Source organism: Camellia sinensis, chromosome 4 (genome assembly GCF_055761805.1).
Source record: "Camellia sinensis isolate YWXY chromosome 4, ASM5576180v1, whole genome shotgun sequence".
NCBI classification, from domain to species: domain Eukaryota; kingdom Viridiplantae; phylum Streptophyta; class Magnoliopsida; order Ericales; family Theaceae; genus Camellia; species Camellia sinensis.
In genome coordinates, this window is record NC_138964.1 from 213188474 (window position 1) to 213211651 (window position 23178).

Below are 23178 nucleotides of genomic sequence, written 5' to 3' on the forward strand. Positions count from 1 at the left end.
AAGGGGGCAAGCTCGTAGCGGCCCAACCCCAAAGCGGACAATATGTTGACACACCGCGAGAGACCAGGCACGTGCATTGGCGCTAAAAGGAAGGCATCTGGCAAACTCTCCCGCTGTTCGCGACCCAGTCCGCTGGGGGGTTATGTTGGGTCTATCCCACATCGACTCGGAAAGGACTCCTCGTCTACCTTATAAGCGTATTGGCCCCATCCATCTGTCAACAGGCCTTTTCCCCTCTTCCAGGGGGAGAAATAAAACCGTGAGGGGGCAAGCTCGTAACGGCCCAACACCAAAGTGGACAATATGTTGACACACCGTGAGAGACCGAGCACGTGCATTGGCGCTAGAAAGAGGGCGTCTGGCAAACTCTCCCGCTATTCGCGGCCCAGTCCGCTGGGGGGTTATGTTGGGTCTATCCCACATCAACTCGGGAGGGACTCTTCGTCTACCTTATAAGCGTACTGGCCCCCTCCATCTGTCAACAGGCCTTTTTCCCTCTTCTAGGGGGAGGAACAAAACCGTGATGGAGCAAGCTCGCAGCGGCCTAACCCCAAAGTGGACAATATGTTAACACACCGCAAGAGACCAGGCACGTGCAAAGTCCATTACAACACATCCCAATTACAACCCCTAGTTTTGTCAAACCAAATTGCCCAATACCTAAATTAAATCCTACAACACATTAATTTAAAAAAAAATAAAAAAATAAAAAAAGGCTATATCACATCATTCTATATAAATCTTTACAAGATTTTCTTTTGTTAATCACAGAAAGTTTGATCTAAGAAATTAATGATCCAAGAAATTAATAAAAAGAAAAGAAAAAAAAGAGTTTGGAAACAAAACATAGTGCCTGTTTGGCAGAAATTATTTACAGCTTATTTCAGCTTTCAGCTTAATTTAAGCTATTTTGATGTGTTTGGTTTAGCTTATAGCTTATACCTTATAGCTTTGTGGAAGTCAGAAATCAGCTTATTCTTTGAGTGGGGCAGGAGATGCTTTAAGAATAAGCTGGAAATCAGCTTAAGCTGAAAGTTATAAGCTATTAGCTGTTTAAGCATAAGCTATAAGCACTTTTCCATATCTCTACCAAACAGGGCTATACTATTATATACTTTTTACATAGACATATACAATAAACATGCAAGATTCATGATATTTTAAAAATAATAATAAATTTCGTTATTTTTTAATGTGATAAATTTTCACATACACAATTTATTACTCCTATATAAATCTATATAATAAGGGAGAAAGGTTTTTGAAAATATATAAAATGTATCAGAGATACAATTTGAATCAATGGCTTATATCAATCCTATATTTATATCAACGGGTCAGATCAATCCTTTCAAATGTACCAACCACTTGGTTCTCGCCCAAACTCTCCTCTCTCTCTCTCTTCTCACGTCTCATAAAGGCTGCCCATCTACCCCACTTTCTCTCTCTCTCTCTCGCTCTCTCTCTCTCTCCTCTTGATTTTAAACTCTTTTCCTCATACTATCACACAAACCTTCTCTGGAGAGTTCCGATTTCGACTCTATGGTTTTGGTTTCGGTTCTTTAACTGTTGATATCCATCTTGAGTCGCAATGCGGACATCAAAGGTTTTGGTTCTCCAAGAGAAGGAAGTTGTGTTTCCTTAATTTTCTTGCGAAACTGGAGGAAAATAAGAGATGGGTTCTACTAATTGTTTTGTTTTACTGTTTTTTTTTTTATGTTGTTTTGAGGTTAAGTACTATTTGGATGAGCAAGTAATTAAAGTGGGTTCATGGGTTGATTGTGTTTTTTTTTTTTTTTTTTTTGTGTGTGCGCAGAATGTTGATGTAGGAAGATGGGTTTTGCAAAGGAAGAATTGCATATTGTTTGGAAGAAATTGATGGTGTTGTTTCATCTGTTCAATCATCTTTGATCTCTCAAGAAGAAAGAGAGGGAGAAGGGCAGGAACCCACTAATGGAGATTTTTCTCTTGAATATATATATATATATATATTTTTTTTTTGATCCTCAACAATCCAAAAACAAGAAAAGCAAAGAATCTGCAATCTTCTTTGGTAGTGGAAAAGCTATAAAGAAATGATGTTTTGTTGCATATTATCGGGTCATGATCCGAGAGAGAGAGAGAGAGAGGTGGAAACATGATTTGCCTTTGTGAGATCTCTCAGCCTTCTCTTTTTTTTTTTTTTGAACTGGATCTCTCGGCTGAATATGGCTTTTCCTGGTCTGGTCTTTGTGGGTGTAAAAGAATAGAGAACTAGAGTGTAATAGGCAAAGCTTTTTCTTATAATTGCAAAACAATTTTTTTGTTACATGTTTTTTTCTATTTCACTATTTTATTGGTGAAATAAATTGAGGACTGTTTTTTTTTATTAGTGAACATTATAAATTTTTTATGTTTATTTTTTAATTTCCATTAAGCCCGGGCAGAGTTGTTATTTTTAATTGAATTTTGTATAATGTGTGGTACAAGTAAAATTATTAAAAATTCTTTAAAAAAATAATATTTTTTAATTAAAATTATATTTTGATCTCAATATTATTTATATCGTCTTGATATCTTTCTTTCTTTTTTGTGAGTTTTCTTTCTAAGAAAAAAGTTTTGTAAAATCCTTTCCCATTCTAAGCTCAAATCTTGAGCAATAATGGTGAAATTTGAGAGAGACAGAGAGGAAGGAGATGGAAAATCTTTGCCCATTGATGGAGATAGGAGAAAAAGTGGGAGGGGTTCCCATGTGGGTTTGCTTCCTATGGATGCTCAGCAACTCAACACTAATTAATATAAAATATATTGTAATATCACTTTAAAAAATTTTAATAGTAAAATGATATAAATATTATATTTAGTGTGGTGATATATGTTATAAATATTAATATAAAATATATTTAGTGTAGTAATATGTTCTTATTATAAATATTATATTTTGTGTGGTGATATATGCTATAAATATTTGTAATTCTCTTATAATTACAATATTAAGTAATTATGAATAGAATATAATTTAATCAATTGAGTTTAAAATGAAAGAAGTTTAATAATTTAATTAATTGAGTTTAAAGTACATAATATTATTAAGATGAACTTAAGAAAATATCTATCACTTACATAATTAAAAACGACTAAATAGTTAAGTAAGACCTACCTATATAAATCGAAATTATAATGTTGTAAGTTTTAACACCCAAAATTTAATACAAAAGTTCTATCATAAATTAAACTGAACGTTCCATAAATATTATTTTATTTTAATTCTACCTAAAGGCAAGTTTACAGGGACAACCACTTGGGGATCATTCTACCATGATTATTTTATTTTATTTTATTTTAATTCTTTAACTAGCATAAATATAATTTTATTTTATTTTATTTTAATAATTTTTTATTTTATTTTATTTTATTTTATTGATCTTTATAGATTTGCCCTCCTCTTATTAGGATAACAAAGTGTGTTTTGAGGAGAGAGAGGCAGAGTGAGTGTGTGTTTCAAAATTTGAAATATGAGAAAATGAGAGAGCGAGAAAGGATAGTGGGTGGGTGGTGCAGAGTTTTAGATTTATTTTTTTATTTTATTTTATGTGTTGGGATCTTAGGCTCATGTGTTTTACTGTCCGTCACCTCACTGTAATTATAAAATTCATTTGAATATAATTTGATCTCAATTTTTTTCTTTTTTTTTTTCCAACAAATTAGATAAATTATATTTTAATCCATAAGAAGAATAATATTTTTTTATATTTTTTCATTATTTTTATTAAAAAATGTTACAGACTCCATAAATTTGAACATAATACGTATAAATTACGACTGTATTTTGATCTTAACAATATTTACACTGTGCCTTTGGGCACGGGCATACACTAGGGATAGCCTTAATTAAAATTATCCATGGGATGAATATTGTTAAGATCCTACCATTACAAATAGATTATCTATTCACATCTATCTATCTAGCTATATATTATACAAACAAAAGCGAGTTTTCGTAAAGAGTTTTGTAAGAACTTCAAATTTTTATAATAAATTTGTAATTTTATCAAATTAAAACATAAATTTAAATAGTGTTAGGATTATAATTATATTCTAATTCTAACATTATTTACACCTTGCCTTTAGGCACGAGTATACACTAGTACACAGATAAAGCATATCATCATCAATATTTTTTCACTGGCCTTTTTTTTTGTGTTCGGTATAGACATAAATGACGAAAAATTATTGATTGATTCTGAGATATCATGTGATCGTATCTCAAACCAACTACAAATACTCATATTTTCTCATATTTTTTAATTATTCGATATAAAATTGAGTTTCACTCCTTCCAATAAATCAAAAACACTTAAGAGCATCAGCCCATAGAAGCTATATACCAGCCCAGCCCAGCCCAGCCCAAATAGTAGCAGGAAGAACAAAGCGTTCGTATTCAACAAGAAACCTCTCTCTCTACATATTGCTCTCTCTCTCTCTCTCTCTCTCTCAGCACCGAGACAAACTACAGACGAAAGCCCTACCATCTCTCTCTTCTCCATCGTCGCCGGTTAGCTTCTCTCTCTCTCTCTTCCCTCAATTCATGTTCTATATATGTTTTCATCTTTGTGGATTTGTATGCTTGATTTAAGACGATCTGTGCTGCGAACTTTGTTTTTCTTTAGCTATTATATGTATTCGTGATGTATTTGGTGGGATTAGGTGGATTCGATGGTTTGAGAGCAAAGTGATGGTGTGGGGAAGTGGCTGATATTGTTAATTGGGTGGTGTTTCAGAGAGAGAAATTGATTTAGTGAGAGAATCAGAAAGTGACGGTGGCTAGCTATGGTGGTTGGAAAGGAAAGTGACCTGCCTGTGTGTGGAAAATGATAGGATGTTGGAAGGTGGCTGGTGTTTACTGGTTGAAGCTCACAGAAGAAAAATGGTGGGTGTGGATACGTAAAACCGGAATCTTTTACGCCAATTCTCATCACCAAACCCAAATCAATTCATATTCATTCACAATTTTCGGGAAATTCCCACTAATCCTGTTGCTGCAATCGACCATTTTCACGCAACTCCAACCAATGAAAATCAATTTATTTATTTTTATTTATTTTTTATTTTTTTTTTTTATTTTTGTGTTGGTGAAGAAGTAAATCATGGTGGGTCTGGGGTCCTTGCTATGTAGATCACAGTTTAAAAAATGCAGGGTTTGAAACTTGGATTCATTGGTGGAGAGTGTTGAAATTATATAAATCTTTGTTCTGTCTGTTAAATGGCTTTGTTTGGTTTAGCAGTGTGAGCTATTAGGTAGTTGAATTTTGGGCTTAAAAGAATTGTTTCCATGGACTTATGCATTGTCGTATTTTTGTTTTCATTTTTTACACAAGAAGTTGTGTGCCAACTGCCAATCATGTTTCATGTTTCATATTTTTATTTTTCTATGGAACAAAGAAACTTGAATCCTAAAATGAGTGAAAGCTATTTGGGATGGTGTGGTTCGTGTGCATGGTAGACTAATTAATGCGCTTTTATGGAGGAGTGATTTGATCCTTGTGGAGGGCTGAGATGATAAGGAAGGACATGATACCTTAACTAAGAATAGTACTTTGACTAGAATCAACTGGAGGAAATGTATCTTTGTATCCGATCACAAGTAATTTGGACAAAGGCTTGAGTTAAATTGTTGGGGGAAAAAACATGTTTTATGTTTTTATTTTATTTTAATATTGTATGTTATTTATTTTAATGAAAACTTGTAATACAACGAAAGCTCCAATTCATTTTGGGTGTTCAAAGGTAATTCAAGAAATGTAATCATGCTTATGTAAGAATTGTTGCATAAACATGGAATGAGTTGATGGTAATAAATTTTTGCCTCATATCAGTTCTTATTGGTTACCAAAAGAAGAAAAAACTGTGTTAAGCCAGTTTGTATTAATCTCTGTGTCCATGTGTTAACTCATGTTTGCATCCAAGCATTTTTTTTTTGGTTTTCAAGAAGGTGATGCCTCTCTCTTACAGCCCTTGTTTAAACAGTTAATTCTACACAGTTTTATTTACTCCTTCCATTCAACATATCATGGGAGATAGTCAGTATTCATTCTCTCTCACCACATTCAGGTATGGACTCAATCATTTATATTTTCCTATATCCTTGTCTTATATTTGTGTTTCTTTGCTAAACTGATTTATTTGATTTTTCTTGCCCATGATATACTTTGGAACAGCCCTTCTGGGAAGCTTGTTCAAATTGAACATGCCTTAACAGCTGTTGGATCTGGCCAAACATCTTTAGGGATTAAAGGTAATATGAGACCTCCTATCTCCACGTGATTGTTATGTGGTTGTAGACAATACTGCTCTTCACTTGGATGTTAAGGTTTTTTTAAAAAAAAATTTGGGGATCGACGACACTCGAATGTGAAAATGTTGCGAAGAATTTTCAGATCTATGCTGTTTCTTTTGTGTTCTAGTGACAAGTAATATGTTAAGGATGTAGGTGATTTTAAGTTAACAGTAGAACAATTAAGTTTTGGAGATTCAATCATGCAAAGCATTATGGGCTCGTTTGGTTTGATTTTCTGAAAAAATTTTGGGAAATTTTCTCTACAAATAAGTTTTCAAAAATAATGAAACCAAACAAATTTTCCCAAAAAAATTTCTCAAAACTTGTAAACCAAACAAGTTTTCCAAACAAATCTCTCTCTCACACATATCAAATCAATCACTTTTTCCAAAACTCTATCTCAAAATAATTTTCCAAAACATCTTTTAAAAAAAACTAAACCAAACATGTTTTCGTACTTTTTATCTCTAAAACACATCTCTCAAACACAAACCAAACATACCCTATCATTTTCAAAATTACCAGTTTTTGAATGACAGATGAGGGGGCTACCAATCAGTTTCTCAGATTGCAGTGCACCAATTAAAATAAACAAGAAGCTAATTATTATTATTTTTTGATAAATTAAACAAGAAGCTAATTATGTTATGTATTAGCCACTTGAGGATGTTCTATTTAAAACACACCAGATTTCTCTAGTCATCTGGTTTCTCTTTCCCCTATTGGCTTCCCAAACTTTTTTGCTTTGAATATTTCTTTTGCGAAGGAACCTAAATCACTTTATCAAGTCTTGATACCTAAGGCCGGAAGCAAGGTTCTGAAAATCGGTTGTGGTTGTAAAGGCCGTAGCGTAACGGTTGCGGTAACCAGAACTATGAATTTTTTTTATTTTTCGCACAATTTGAAAAAAACTTACCGATACGCATATTTTTCTTTCATGATCATATTTATTAGGTTTAAAATAATTATTGATCAATTTTTATAAATTTTTAAGTATAATCTAATATATTTCATATTTTTAAATCATTATAAACGGAGTTTTTTACATTTTATTTTAATAATTAATGACTTTATATTATACAAAAAATCAATCACTAACTATTATATATAAGATAAACAATGACAAAAGTAAGAGAATAAATAAGAGCTTAAAAATATATATATATATACATATTTTAACCAAGCCTAATAGATAATGAGCACACTTATTATTGTTATTATTTTCAAACAATATATAGATAGACACACACAAACAAAATGGTGAGTGATAGCAGCTGAATAGAATAGCATAGGTCTTACAGTTTTAACAAATCAATAGCATGTTCTTCATCTTCCCTCTTCTCTCTCTCTATTTGTTGTTCCTCCATCTTCTCTCTTTATCTTCCCTCTTTTCTATATCACTCTAACCCCATTTCAGCTTCTTTTTTGTGTTTTTTCGAAAGAAGCAGTTCGAAACCGTTACGTAACGGTGCGTAACAGGCTGTTACGGTTGTTACGGCACCGTTACGACCGCTATGGCAACCGCTACAACTATTACGTAACGGCATTAAGTAATGGTTGCGGCCGCTTTTTAAAACCTTGGCCGGAAGGCAATAGGAGTATTTGCAACAATTTCCTGAGTTGCTCTACTCCTTGGTCTTGTTCACTTCCACGTTCATTAGTATATAATGCCTGCTACTTTTGCTTGGAGTGACTTGCCCAACTTGTAGACAACCCTTTTACATTAGCCGAATTAGTTGTTGTATTTCCTTTTCATGTAAATTAGCTGGCACAAGCTTAGCTAAAAATTAAGATAAGAAACCATTTTTAAACAATTAGCAGAATATGATCAGGCTATTTGATAACATTTAACTGTGTGTGTGAGTAGACTGATTATAAAATTTTAAATTTCAATGGTTAGCTGTATGCTGGACCTTAGATCTGCAATGGTCTATCTGCAGTCTTGTCCTGAAGCTAACTCTGTATTATTAAAAGTTTCTTTTTAGGTCTAATAGTTATGGGATAGGGACCATGAACTGGATGGTTCAGAAGGTTAAGATTGGTGCATCAATAGACAATTACAATATTGAATATTAAAAAAACTGATGGAAAAAAGGTGATAAAAGCAAACTATTTATTCCCAATACATAAAAATCAAAGGTTAAAATCCACCTACTCTCCACCTACTTCACCCACTTAAACCTACTCCACTAAACCTAACCCACTACACCACTACCACCTCACCTACTCCACTAAACCTAACCCACTACACCACTACCACCTCCACTTCACCTACTCCTTACCTACTAAACACTCACCCTCTTCTATATATAGGAATCATGAATCATTGTAATAGATATCAATATAAATCAATCAATAATACAATTCTCTATTTCTCTTTATACATTAAATTTCTACATGGTATCAGAGCAAGGTTAAGCACTTAGTATTTTTCGTTTCACCGGCGGGCGGCAACCTCGCCTTGGCCGCCCGCCGGATCTCAACCTATTCCGCTTATTTTCTACACATACCTTCCCATCACTGCCTAAATCCTCTCTCTTGAGGCCAATGTGAATTCCTCTTCTTCATAATCTGCACTAACTGTGGCATCTTTTCCTGGGGCAAACTCTGCAACCCAACACTCAATCTATGCTTCTCCTCCATGCTCATTTGCCTCTTGTTAGGATCCTTCGCCTTCGGCTTTGGTTTGGGCTTCGCCACAGCCTTGAGCTTCACTGCAGCTTTCAGCTTCACGGCAGCCTTCGGTTTCACAGCAGCTTTTGGCTTCGCAGCTGGCTTGGCCTTTGCCGCTGGCTTGGGCTTCACAGCGGCTTTAGCTTTTGGCGCAGCAGCTTTTGTCTTAGCCGGAACCTTCTTTTCCTTTTTCGCTTTTACAGCCTTCGGCTTTGCTTCCCTCTGGTGGCTCCCCAGGTTCCACCTGAGCTGCATGATTCATTTATAGCTGCAATTGATAAGGGAAGTATTAGAACAATGCCCAATAGAAGTATGCCAGCTGCTCCTTACCCTACTCCTGGAGCACTATTAATAGGTGATGCTTTCAACATGCGTCATCCTTTAACTGGTGGAGGAATGACTGGAGCCCTGTATAAGGTGTTTTGTGCATCTCCTGATCAAGCAAGGAAGGAAATGCGTGAAGCATGTTTTGATTATTTGAGCCTTGGAGGTGTGTGTTCAACAGGACCAGTGGCTTTACTCTCTGGTCTAAATCCTAGCCCATTGAGCTTGATACTCCATTTCTTTGCTATAGCCATATATGGTGTTGGCCGTCTCTTGCTACCATTTCCTTCCCCTAAGCGCCTGTGGATAGCAGCTAGATTATTTTTGGGTGCATCGGCTATCATTTTTCCCCTCTTTCTCTCACATGGGCTTGTCCTCTCTCTCTCCTCCGTTTGATTTCAAAATCCATTATTTTTATTTATTTTCTCCAAACCACTTTCCTTATTTCCCCCATCTTTCATTTTGATTTCAAATATATTTTTATTATTTCTTTTTTTATTTTTCTTTCACATTATTTTTTAATCTTTTTCAAATTCCATTCATACCATATAGCTTTGCACACCAAACCATCTTTTATTCATCTCAGGGATCAACCCCGATCACAATTTAAAAAAAAAAAAAAAAAAAAAAAAAAAAAACAACCACAACAACACAAACCACAACACCACAAGATTTGTTTTCTTTTCTGCAGACGGCCACCCACCGACCTTACTTTTTCGCCTATTCCGCCGGTCTTTTCTTCTTGCCTCCGTCCTGGGCGGCCCTTGACGGTGTTGCCTCCGTGTTTCCCACTCCACTGGCCACGATCACTCCACCCTGCTCCTCCACTGCAGCATATGGCGGCCCTCCAAATCGGAACATCACGGTGGCCTTCCGCTTCAGCTCCTTATTTTCCGCCTTTAGCACACTTATCTCTGCTCGCGCATCCTTATACATGCGTTGGAGCAGAGCCAGTTGGGCGTTTAACTGCTGCACCTCATTTGTCCTACTCTGCAGCCGGTGCGACAAGTTTGTGACCGCCGTCATGGTCTCCACACATGCCTTCAAAGTATACTGATTAGCCTACACATCCGTTTGCACTGCCATTTTTTGCTCCACCGTCTGCATCGGAAAGTTCAACGGAGCAAACCCAGTGGTGTTTGGTTGAGGTTCACGGGACACCGCACCAGTTATCTCTCTTGTGGACTCGTTGAGGTCGGGAAAGAGAGTGAGCAGACCACGGGAAGAAGAGACTATGTTCTGGGTAGCTGAACGGGAAGAAGAAGCCATGTTTTTGGGTTGCTGAGTGTTTCAGAGAAGGGTTGGTTACAGAATGTTACAGAGAACGAAGAGGTTTCAACTGGTTTGTTATGCTTCCAAGCCTCAGACTTCGCTTTGGTTTATAAAGACAGAGACGACGAGGCCGACACGCGCTCTGTCAATCACGTGCATCGCCGCGTGTCAGGCGCCCCTTTTGATGGCTCGACGCTTTCTGTCGGGCACGTCTTTTGATGAAGTGGGCGCGCCTTTTGATGGCACGCCTTTTTATGGATTGGGCACGCCTTTTGATGGCACGCCTTTTGAAAGATTGGGCACACCTTTTGAGGGTGCGACTTTTTAAGGGTCCGACAAGACTCTGTAAACTGTCCCGACATTGATTCCGGTTAGCTCCTTCATGGGTCCGACAAGACTCTGTAAACTGTCCCGACATTGATTCCGGTTAGTTTCTACAAGGGTCCAGCAAGACTCCGTAAACTGTCACCACAACTGTCACAACATTGTCTGCTACAACGGTCCGACATGACCCCATAAACTGTCTTCTACATCGGTCTGACACCGCCATCCAGTGTCCTCTACAACGTTATGACACCACCATCCAGTGTCTTCACCAATGGTCTGACACGACCATACAGTGTCTCTTATCCTCTTTTATTTTTATGTATTTTCTTGTTTTGTTACTCTCTCCAAACTCAAGTTGGTTAGTTCCTATCCCCCTTGAGTTTGCGGGGGCTGTTAAAATCCACCTACTCTCCACCTACTTCACCCACTTAAACCTACTCCACTAAACCTAACCCACTACACCACTACCACCTCACCTACTCCACTAAACCTAACCCACTACACCACTACCACCTCCACTTCACCTACTCCTTACCTACTACACACTCACCCTCTTCTATATATAGGAATCATGAATCATTGTAATAGATATCAATATAAATCAATCAATAATACAATTCTCTATTTCTCTTTATACATTAAATTTCTACAGGATGCTTGTGTAAAAAGGATAATTTCCTAATCATTTGTCGCCTATTCCTTTAATGGAGCTATATCTTAGTAAATTAGATGCCTTTTTAAGGTTTTAAATACCTAACATCATCCTCAGAACTTTTCATGTTGTTGTGATGAATTCTTTTTGACATATTTTCGATGTTTTGGTGTTTGCAGCTGCTAATGGAGTTGTTATTGCGACAGAGAAGAAACTACCATCTATCTTGGTTGATGAAGCTTCGGTTAGTATATACTTTTTGCCATGGCTCTAGGTTGCTAGTTCTGAAAACACACCTTTGTTTAATTTATGTAGTTATTTCTCTCATTTTAAAAAATAAAAATAAAAATTTTGTAAATCGGCCTCTTACTATGGTCACTTTTTTCCCTCAATTTTCTCGTGATGCTTGCCTTCTGAATATTTGTGTTGGCATTTTTTTCATGGATGGCAGATTTTATGTTTCATCCACACTATTTCAAATTGTTCATTTCTATTCAAAATCCTTGCCATAGCTTGGCCATTTATGTTTCTATATGCTTGTAAACACAGATACGTATGCCATTTTTTACCGAGGTCAAAAGGAAATTGATGCAAGCAATCACTTCCATGAATTTTCTTTTCTCATGCACTCTTTGACTGTGATGTTTATGCAATACGGGATGCGATCTACAGTCTTGTGAAGTTGTGGAAGAAAGTTTAAGACTTGTGGTTCTAACTTTTTTTGACCATTTGCCTTCTAAAGTCTAATGTTATGTTCCTATAAGATAGCATTTTCCTTTTTGTTCTTTTATCCTAACAAAATAACAAATCACTTAAATTGATGTCTATATGCGTTTTATACAATGAGAAGGTTCAAGTGCTCTGCCTCTATTTTTTTTGGTTGATTTGGCCACCTGAATTGCATTTTTTACAGTTTTTGAACGCTTGACATTTTTCTTTCTTTTCTTCCCATCTATTTATAATGATGGAACAGTGCAGTCTGGAGTCCTTACTATTCCTGCTTTTTGTGTTAAGTTGAAACCTGTCACTCAGTTGTACATATCCATATTGCTGGAAGCTTTTGCTAGGTTGTCTATAGGAAAAAGGATTGTCAAAACCCCCAAGTTTTTGTTAGATATTAAATTTATTTCATTTTTGTTTTACTTTTCTTGTAACATTCCAGCAGTCACTTTAGTATTTTCTGTGCATGGTCTAACTGGATGATTATTTTAATTGTTTGCAGATTTTGTTCTATCTTTTGTTGCGTTTCTTCTGTACAAATGGGAAGGGCTAACTATAAATTTTGGATTTGTTGGATTATAGGTGCAAAAGATTCAGATATTGACTCCCAATATTGGAGTTGTGTACAGGTATAAATATATAATGCTTATATCATCTTGTTGATGCCACTGCCCTAATCCTGCATGATATCCTAGCTTAAAGTTGTCTTGAAACTCTAAATTGTGGAAAAACCATGATGAGAGTGAAGTTTATTAAGGTCTTGAACTCTAAAAATAAGTCTTTGAGTGAGTGAGCAGTTGGTTCTCTAACTAGTCTCCATGCATGAGTAACAATTCTTTGTAATTTTCTGGCTTTTATTTCCTTGAGCAGGCCCTCCTAGAATGATTTCATTGAGATGGAATTTGGAAGTGCATTATGGTTTCATACCCTTAAAATAAATATTTATTACATTCAGAGGTTGATCTCTTAGTAATTGGTGAATCCTTTTAGCAACTCCATTTGAATTGTGCTTTCTTGAAAACTCAACATGTAGTCATCTTTCTAGGAGTGAATGGGGCCTTCACTCTGGGTAAAACGTTGCATTGATGTTACAATTATTTTTTGTTGCTCTTATTCTTTCTGCTTTGTCTCTTTTATTTTCTGAAGCCACTTGCATCTCTCTCAGTTGAATTTCTTCTCTTATGCAGCGGCATGGGTCCTGATTCTCGGGTTTTGGTTCGAAAAAGTAGGAAACAGGCAGAACAATACCATCGGTTATACAAAGTAAAATTTATGTTCATTTTTGTATCTTTTGAAATTAGCTATACAGCCTATACTAATTTGTTCTGGTAGTTAGATTTTCAAGATATTCTTTTCCTCCAATATCTCTTCAATGTATGCCACATCATTCTTCATTTCTCCTGATGACATCACAGTTAAACATACATGGGTGGCTGGAACCTTGGGGAAAAGTAAACTCCTTCATGCTAGCCAAACAGGGATCAACCAGCTAGACATGGCCCAGCTAATTATTAATTGATCAGCCCAATGGATGGTCCTAAGTAAATATGTAAAATGCATAACCTACATGTAACAATCCTATTTAATCATTGTACTTCACATAATCACACAAGCCCAAATCACGAATTTAATAATTTCATAAATCATTTTAATTTTTATGGGATTAATGAAGGGGGTTATAGGTAAACATATAAATTTCCCAGAATTTGGGGATGAGCATTTGCAACCCCCCGCGGGGCCTACTGTTCGCCACTGCTTACCCTTGTTTTCATGCACACAATCTTTCAAAAATATTTACTTTTTCTACCAAATTTTGAGTGTCTAATAAAGGTCAAATTTGCTTTATTAATGTTATTTATTGGCTAGTCAGAAAGGACGTACCTTTTCTGCTTCTGATTCCGTGTAATATTTTTCTTCTAAAATATTACAGCCTTTATGGCCACTAACTTTCAATGTTATCTGATGATGGTAATGCCTAGGAACCAATTCCTGTCACTCAACTTGTAAGGGAAACTGCAGCTGTTATGCAGGAGTTTACTCAGTCAGGGTAAGTGTTCTCTCCATTTACATCTCATGAAGGCTATCATATGTTTTTCAGCTATATTCATACATTCTTCACATTTACTATCCGTTTTAAATTTGCAAAGCCAAGGCCTATCCATCTTTCTTCTCCTGAATGGTGTATATCATTGATCTTTTTGGCTAGAAATCTTGACTGCTGTTTACTTGAATTCCTCAGAATTGTAATATGTGAGCTGCACTTGCCAACCAACAAGTTAATAGTGTTTCAATCCAATTGCATAGATTTTTTTTTTCGGATTGGTAAGGAGACTTGAACTTTATTAGGGGAATGCGACCTAAGCTACTGGGTGTGCCCTATAGATAAGTTCATTGTTAGTGTTGATGGATATTTGTAGTAGGAGGATCAAGCTTTGCTGTAGTATCTTTACCCTGCTGGTTGCAAGAAAAATATCCTAGTGTGTTCACTATGGTTTCAGCCTAACTCATAACTAGCCAACACTTTTCCAGCAAGGCAGTTGAGCCTCTGATATTGAAGTTGATAGACTAATTATACCATTTGGTGGTCATAAGGCTTGTGGTGTGCTAGGCAGCTTGCTTGATCAAAAGAAGAAAAAATTATGTATGTTGAATGTAGCAAGAATTTAAGAGGCAACTCTATGATCCATGAAAGCCTTGGAGTGCTGGGAGGTAAGTCTTGCAGGAGGATCTTCACCCTTTTGGTTGCAACTTGCAAGAAATAAGGCTGGTGGTGACTGCTAAGTGACTTGCTTTTAAAATAAAAAATAAAATAAATAATAATAATAAAAAAATAAAAAAACTAAAAACTAGGTGTAGCTTTAAAATTTATTCTCGAGTTGTGACAGTAATTCTTAGGAGCTAGGCCTAGTTAGTTGTTGCCTCTTTGATTTATGATCTGGATACTGTTTGCTTTATTGCTTTTGATTGCCCTTTGAGGGAATTGTACTGAGCTCATTGTAAATCTGTTTCATTTTAGTAATAAAATGGTCACTTACCATAAAAACAACTTTGTGATCCTTGTAAAACTTAAAAATAATATTGTATTTTACCATTCCTATTGCAGTACTCCTTGGAGTTTGGAAGAGAAACTTGAAAAGCAAAAATATAGGCTTAAAGGTTTTTGAATCTAGATTAAGTTGATTTTTTAGTGCTCGACCTTTCAGAGTCAAATGGACCTGCACTTTTATATTTACTTATTTCCTTTTCTTTCCCACTTCAATTATTTCTAAATATTGTGGGTTTGATTTGATCTTGGGCTCTTGCAGATGCTTATTTTTGTTGCAATTAATTACTTACCCTTCTGTTTCCTATGCAGTGGTGTGAGGCCTTTTGGTGTTTCACTACTCGTTGCTGGGTTTGATGACAAGGGTCCACAACTATTTCAGGCATGTCATTTGGGTCCTGATTTGGTATTGAACTTAATTGTGTTGTGAGCTGCCAAGCTGATCCATTCGTCTGCATTTGTAGGTGGATCCATCAGGTTCGTACTTCTCTTGGAAAGCTTCAGCTATGGGAAAGAATGTGTCTAATGCGAAGACATTTCTTGAAAAGAGGTGAGTTGATATGGTGGTTAACAAATTTCTGCATAAACATTTTCTGTTAGCTCCTCAGTTTCTATTGGTGAAATGAAAAAATCCCATAAATGTTTAGCTGTTTTACTGGATCTTCGGGTTCTACATCACCTTTTTCATCTTTTCTTATTAATTCTAGTTTTTGCTGAGCTCTCTGCTTGATTTCTTTGTGTTTAGTTGTCTTCATTTCAGTAGGACCATTTTGCAATAACTTTTGTGGCTCCTAGCAATAAGCTTTGACAAAATCTTTGTATGCTGTTGAACTTGTTGCTTCCTGACAAGTGATCATTGTATCCAAATCCTTGAAACTCGATACAACAATAACTCGACAAAGAAAACTTAAACGACATAAGGATATGGTAGTTTTTTTTTTGTGTGGAAATGAAATGAGTATACTTAGAGATGTTTTTTAATTTTTGTTTTGTGGTTGGCTGAGATCTTATGGAGATGATTCGTGAGTAACATATGGATGAGCTAGTCTGTGCCAAAAATCAATTTGAACTGAAACTCGTCTTGTTAAGGGCTAAAATGGTCTTCTTGAAATCCAATGCGATGATTATGTAGTTGAATTAAACCATTTAAGCGTCATGCTTTGTGATTTTTTTCCCTTCCACGTTTGCAATCGTGAAGGCCCTGGGTTCTATATTATGTACTCCCAAGTGATGCAATGCAACTAACCTAATGGTTGATCAATTTTTAAGAATTTCTGTTGATCGCCCATGTCTCAATTCTTTTAATTGTCTGAAGTCTCCATTCATGATTTGGACTTAATCTGAGTGTTTCTTGCTTCTTGCAGGTACACCGATGATATGGAGCTTGACGATGCTGTCCACACAGCAATCTTGACCCTAAAGGAGGGGTAAGAATGATGTTGTCCAAACAGCAATCACTTTTATTAAAAGACGCACACCATCATAAATGCAGATGAACTAGGAACACATTGTTTGGTTTGTTTTTCAGAAAAAATTTTGGAAAAAATTCTCTACAAACAAATTTTCAAAAGTAATCAAACCAAACAAATTTTTTCAAAAAAAATCTCAAAATTTTGTTTGGTTACCTACTTTCCAAAATCACTCTCTCTCATACACATCAAATCTATCATTTTTTTTTAAAACTCTCTCTCCAAAACAATTTTCCAAAATCATTTCTGAAAAAAAATAAACCAAACAAGTTTTCGTACTTTTTATCTCAAAAACTACTCTACAAACACAAACTAAACACACCCATAATTTTCATAGAAGGGGACACAAACCCCACATGTGAGACCCGACTTTTGACACACATTTGTGTCACATTTTGTGAATGCACTTAGATTTACTCTTATACATGAATCAAAAATTCATGCAAGCTTTGAGCGTGTCTGGTCATGACCCTGTTATACTTTCATAGCAAGGTTTTGGTATTTTGTCCCCATTAGTTCATGCTTAGCATGTCACCTTGTGCACAATATAACCTCTCTTTCTGCAAATGTCCCAGATTTGAAGGGCAGATCTCTGAAAAGAACATCGAGATTGGCATAATTGGCACCGACAAAAAATTCAGGCAAGCTAGCCATTTCTTCTGGTGGTTTGAGTGCTCGACTGTAACTTTATGATCATTTTTATATTGATGCTTGGAGAGAGGTTAATCTGGCATTTTTTTGTTTCCGTTGCAGAGTACTTACACCGTCTGAAATTGCCGATTACTTGGAGGAAGTTGAGTAATTGGAAAACCAGAATTTTACACAACTGAGTAGGAGAATCTGTCTGAAACTTAGGTTTTTCTGCAATTGACATTAAATCTGGTTTTATTTGTTGAAAATTTATGAATTGAAAACCTGTCTGAAACCAATTACTATTTGTGGAAAATATTTTTCTTGTTCATGGTTTCATTCCTAAAATGTCTCATGAAATGCTTACAGAAAAATTACTCTGATTCAATGGTCTTCAAGATTCTGTGAAGTTGAATTTTATGTTGTCCTCAACGTAAAATTCCTTTGTCTTTTTTTTTTTATTTTTATTTTATATATTTTTTTCCTTGTGAATTCCTTTGTCTTTTATGTTTAGAAAAAAACTACATATTTACACGTAATTTTTTTATTTTTTATTCTTTATGAGGAATCAATAATATTTTTTAAATGATAAGCATATCAACCTTTTCTTGTTTCACCACTCATCAAATAGATGGATTGCCACAAATTTAAATTAGTTATTTTTCTTTCTTTCTTTTAAGAGTTCTACCCTCTCAAAAACCAATCCCAAAACACATGAATGATAACATTTAGAGCATTTTCAATCTTTCTTCAAACCTCTTATTAAATTTAGTGAAAATGAGATCCAATTCCATCAAACTTGCATAAATTTTTACCAAATTTTTTTTCAAATAAGAATGAATCAAAACTTCCATTAAATTTAAAATGAGTTCCAATTCATTCATCAAACTTATATAAATTTTTATCAAGAAAGTCATCAAATAAGAATGAATCAAAATTTTCAAAGATGTGTAGAAAAGTACGGAAATGACGTGAGCAAAAAAAAATAAAAAATATGTTTATATAGCACACACTAAACAAGCTCTAAATTTCAATAATTTTTTTTTTCATTAAATTGTTAAAAGATAGGATTGGAGAACTGTTTTTTTCACCTGAATTTTTGTGGTCAGTCGTATTTTTTTTAAAAAAATTGATGAAAATTTTGATTATCATCATTACAGTGAATCATATAAATGATTTTTAAAAAACATTCATCTTATTTGTTTAACAATTTAGATTAAAAGCTTGATATAATCAAAACTTTCATCAATTTTTATAAAAAAATATCTAATCTATTGCAAAAATATCATTTACCCAATTCAACTAAAAAAAACTATCACTGAATTTCATCAAATTTAAGAGAAAAAACAAATTATTACAAATTTGATAAAACTTTTTATAAAAACTTAATTTGAGATAAATAAATTGAATCTCATTTTCACCAAAACCTAACATATACATACATACGTACATATATACAGGCAAAACTATCTCTAGTCTTTATCTTTCAAGAATTTCATCAAATTTAAGTTTAAAAAAAAATTATTAAAAATTTGATAAAACTTTCAATAAAAAGTTAAAAACTTAATTTGATACTATAAGTTTGATAAATAAATTGAATCTCATTTTCACCAAAACCTAACATATACATACATACATACATATATACAGGCAAATGTCAGAAATTTCTATTTAATAAATAAATAAATAAAATCTGAAGGAGAGAAAGATAAGAGCGATGGATGGATGATGTGTGAGAGAGAGAGAGAGAGAATGTAGGGCAATCCTTGGCTTTGGCTGCAAAAACTGAAGCAGAAAAGCGGTCATGGAGTCCCGATCTAATGTACGCCCATCGCACAATATATACTAGTATAATGTGCGCCACGAATATTATGAAAACCTCTCTCGTGGAAATACCACGCCACCCCTTCCTTTCAAGGGGGAAGCGCTCGGCCTTGGGCTCCTTTATGCTTCGCTCTCCCTCTCACCCCCCTCTTCATATACACACACTCAACCAGGAAACCCTAGTCCCATTTCCTATTTTGCCCCTTTCACAAATATTCTTTTAAGTTTTTTTTTAAGGGTGTTCTTTCGGAGAAATTATTCAATAATTTCAGAGCACCACGTGTCTATACTTTAAACCAATCACCCATTAATTAGTCTACTCCATTTCTAACATAAATCATGGACTTTGTGTCTTTCTGTCAATTAAAACCTTATGAAGTACTACGTATTCATACTCCTGGAGAGTACTGAATAATCATCCGTTCTTTGGTAATACCATCGCAACCGCTATTTAAAGCCAAATTTATCTTGATCCAAAGGAAGGAACTCATCGGGTAAGCAGAAAATGTAACAACCTAACACAGAAAGCAGAATCACAAGTAAAGTACAGCCTGATCAATTTCAACCTAAAAGACAAATGTCTTTCCACGCTATCCCTACTCCCGGTGGCATTTAAGTTTATTTGATTGAGATTGAAGCTTATCTAACAAAATTGAAAGATTTTTTAATCTTACAAGTAATAATGTAAAATATATATATATATATATATAATTGGGATTATATATATTGTATTTCATGTCTATTGCAAAATAAATATGAATAAGAGAGAATTATATATATCTCTATTTCAGTTGTATAACTAATTTTATACTAATTTTGCAACTTATTAATTTTCTTACTATTAATCATATTAATCAAACATGTCCTGTTTGATTTCTGGAAATAGATTGTTGGATTGAAAATTATATACTGTGAGCCCCATACATTTAGTTTGTAATTTTTAGAAGAGGATATAATATATAACTGGATTGTATATTCCAAAAATGGGTGATTATACAATACCCACTATCCTTGATATATCATGGTCTCGTTTGGTAGAATTGTGAAAAAGTAATTATAGATTATAACTTATACCTTAACAGATTATGACTTATAACTGTGAACATGTTTGGTGCAGTTGTGGAATTATGGATTTAAACAGTTGAGTAGTATTTGGTTAATAAGCTGTAAAATAATTTTTTATGTGTAATTGTCCTTTTTGCTTTTATATGATATAAAAATAATTATTTTGTCATTTTTTTCAATTTTAATTTAAAAAAATTATTTCATTAATAACCGTTAATATAATTAGTATTACAAAAATTATCATTTCATTAATAGTATCAATTAGTATAATTTTTTTTCATTATAAATCAATTAGTATCAATTAATGGCTTAATTAGCATCAATTAATACTAAAATTATTAAATAGTATCAATCGCAAATTTTAATTTGTTGAATCATTTGGTCCTACCTTTTATTTTGTAGCCCGATAAGTCCTGTTTGAACGTTAATTACGTATATACCCATTTATTTAACTCGTAATTTTTTTTTTGATGGAGGGCAAATGTAAGTTTTTACTGATGTTATAATGACAAAAATGTCCAAAAGCTTACTATAAGCTTTTTTTTATGATTTCCCTTTTTCCGAACAAAACGATCGACGCCATTTTCAATACCGTTTCATCCAAGAAGTCTTCTTGGATTTTCAATCTCAAAATGGTTCCCAACATCATCAGCGACATCACTACGTCAACTACATCATCAACATCAACTACATCATCAACATCATCTACATCAGCAACATCATCAATATGAACAACATCAACTACATCATCAACATCATTCACATCAGCAACATCATCAAACATCAACAACATCAACTACATTAGCGGCATCATCCATATCATCAACATCAGCGACATCATCAACATCAACTACATCATCAACCTCACCAACATCATCCATATCAGCAACATCATCAACATCACCAACATCATTCACATCATCAACATTAGTGACATCATCAACATCACAGACATTAGCAACATCAGCAACATCAAGTCCTTGATCTCCTTCTTCGACTGCTCATCAACATACTTCTGGTAGAAAGCGACGAGTGCTTTGGCAATGCTCTGGTGGATGGCATAGATCTAGGAGGTGTTGCCACCGCCCTTGATGCGGATGTGCATGTCGACGCCGGCGAAGCATTGGCGGCCAAGGAGGATGATGGTAAGCCTTGTAGCGGAGAATCTTAGGCTCTACCAGTTCGATGGGACAGCCGTTGATCTTGATCAGGCCACGGCTGCTCTTGCAGTAGGTGACGACCACGGCGGTCTTCTTTCGGCCGAAGCACTGGACGGACTCTACTAGAGGAGTTGCCATTGTTGGAGAGATTAGGAGACCTGCAAAATGAAATCACAATATGGGTAAAAATGTAAATTTCATACACAATATATCAAAAATTTATATCATACCAAAAATAAAAAGGACTAAATGGTTTAAGAAAAACCAATCAGGACTAACTAGAGCAACATTTATCAAAATGGGATTTATGAGTAATTTTTTCAAATTATTAATAGTATCAATTAGTATAATTTTTCTTTTTCATTTTTTCACTATAAATTAATTAGTCTTAATTAATGACTTAATTAGCATAAATTAATACTAAAATTATTAATAGTACCAATTAGTATAATTTTTTTTTTCATTTTTTCATTATAAATTAATTAGTCTCAATTACTGGCTTAATTAGCATCAATTAATACTAAAATTATTAAATACCAATTAGTATAAATTTTTGTCATTTTTTCATTATAAATTAATTAGTGTCAATTAATGGCTTAATTAGTGTCAATTAATGGCTTAATTAGCATCAATTAATACTAAAATTATTAATATTATCAATTAGTATAATTTTTTTTTCATTTTTTCATTATAAATTAATTTGTCTCAATTAATGGCTTAATTTGCATCAATTATTATTTTTTATTCATTAATTATTATTTTTTTTATTAAAAAAACACTGAAAACATCCACACACAAAAAAAAAAAAAATTGAAAACCCTAGCTTCGGCGGGACAGCGGCGATGAACCAGAACTAGGGTTTCAGATTGATCCATAGAGAGAGAAAGAGAGTCGTTGTCACGTCGGCAACCCCTTCTTCTCCTCTTCCTCCTCCTTCTCATCTCACCGTCGACATCGATCGCAAAGAGGGAAAGAGAGCTAGGGTTTACGCTGTCGATCGCGAAGAGGGAGAGAGAGCTAGGGTTCACGCTGCCGATCGCGATCACTCAGATCGCGATGGAGAGCAATCGGAGAACACCAGAGAGGGAGAGGGAGAGAGATAGAGAGAGAGAGAGAGAGAGAGAGAGAGAAGAGATAGAGCTTTGGTCGCCTGAAATCGACATGTTCACCGGAAATCGCCTCTTCCGTTTGTGTAAGAGAGAAAAAATTAGTGTTCTTTCTTTATATACATGGCACATTTGTAATTAGTCTCAATTGGGAAGGGCATTTAAGTCATTTTATACCCCTCATTTCAGTTTCCCGTATAAGCTCAAATCAGAAGCACCCCTGGGCTGCTTACAAATTTAAGCTCAAAATAGCTTAATCAAAGCTATAATTTATCCCTTTAAGTTTTACCAAACACACCAAAATAACTTAATTAAACCTAAAAATTGATATAAGCTGCTTTTAAGTGCTGCCAAACAGGCCTCATATCTCATCAGATGAGAAAAGAACCAAAAATATAATTTTGCTATTTTACAATGGGAAATTTGATTGTGTAAAATGAGAAATTTGATTATGTATATAAAAAAATCTGATTGTATATGATCAAAAAAATTATGTTCATCAATTTTATTTTTAAATTTTTACAGATGAATTTTTTACATAAAAATATATATAATTATATAAGTAAAAACATTAGGGTTTTTTTTTTTAGGATCCCT

General features: G+C 34.5%; 1 protein-coding gene across 3 annotated transcripts; it reads left to right on the plus strand.

The window, feature by feature from the left end:
- Positions 1-4314: 4314 nt before the first annotated feature.
- LOC114291774 (proteasome subunit alpha type-2-B) lies at positions 4315-17765 on the plus strand. 3 transcript variants are annotated; one of them, XM_028235645.2, is made up of 12 exons: positions 4315-4534; positions 6007-6090; positions 6198-6274; positions 11744-11808; positions 12867-12913; positions 13472-13547; positions 14264-14331; positions 15640-15709; positions 15792-15877; positions 16692-16754; positions 17372-17437; positions 17550-17765. In XM_028235645.2, the coding sequence occupies exons 2-12, from the start codon at positions 6050-6052 to the stop codon at positions 17596-17598; spliced, it is 708 nt and encodes a 235-aa protein (XP_028091446.1). In that variant the 5' UTR covers positions 4315-4534; positions 6007-6049; the 3' UTR covers positions 17599-17765. The 3 variants fall into 3 exon arrangements, with proteins under 3 accessions (XP_028091446.1, XP_028091447.1, XP_028091448.1); XM_028235646.2 differs by having other exon boundaries at positions 4329-4534; positions 5992-6090; XM_028235647.2 differs by having other exon boundaries at positions 4401-4534; positions 6021-6090.
- Positions 17766-23178: the final 5413 nt, after the last annotated feature.

Excerpts from the sequence above, each read along its gene's own strand:
- LOC114291774 (XM_028235645.2), top strand. The coding sequence starts at position 6,050 with ATGGGAGATAGTCAGTATTCATTCTCTCTCACCACATTCAG. Across the intron at positions 12,914-13,471 it reads AATATTGGAGTTGTGTACAG|CGGCATGGGTCCTGATTCTC; the intron begins GTATAAATATAT and ends TCTCTTATGCAG. Across the intron at positions 15,710-15,791 it reads AGGGTCCACAACTATTTCAG|GTGGATCCATCAGGTTCGTA; the intron begins GCATGTCATTTG and ends CTGCATTTGTAG.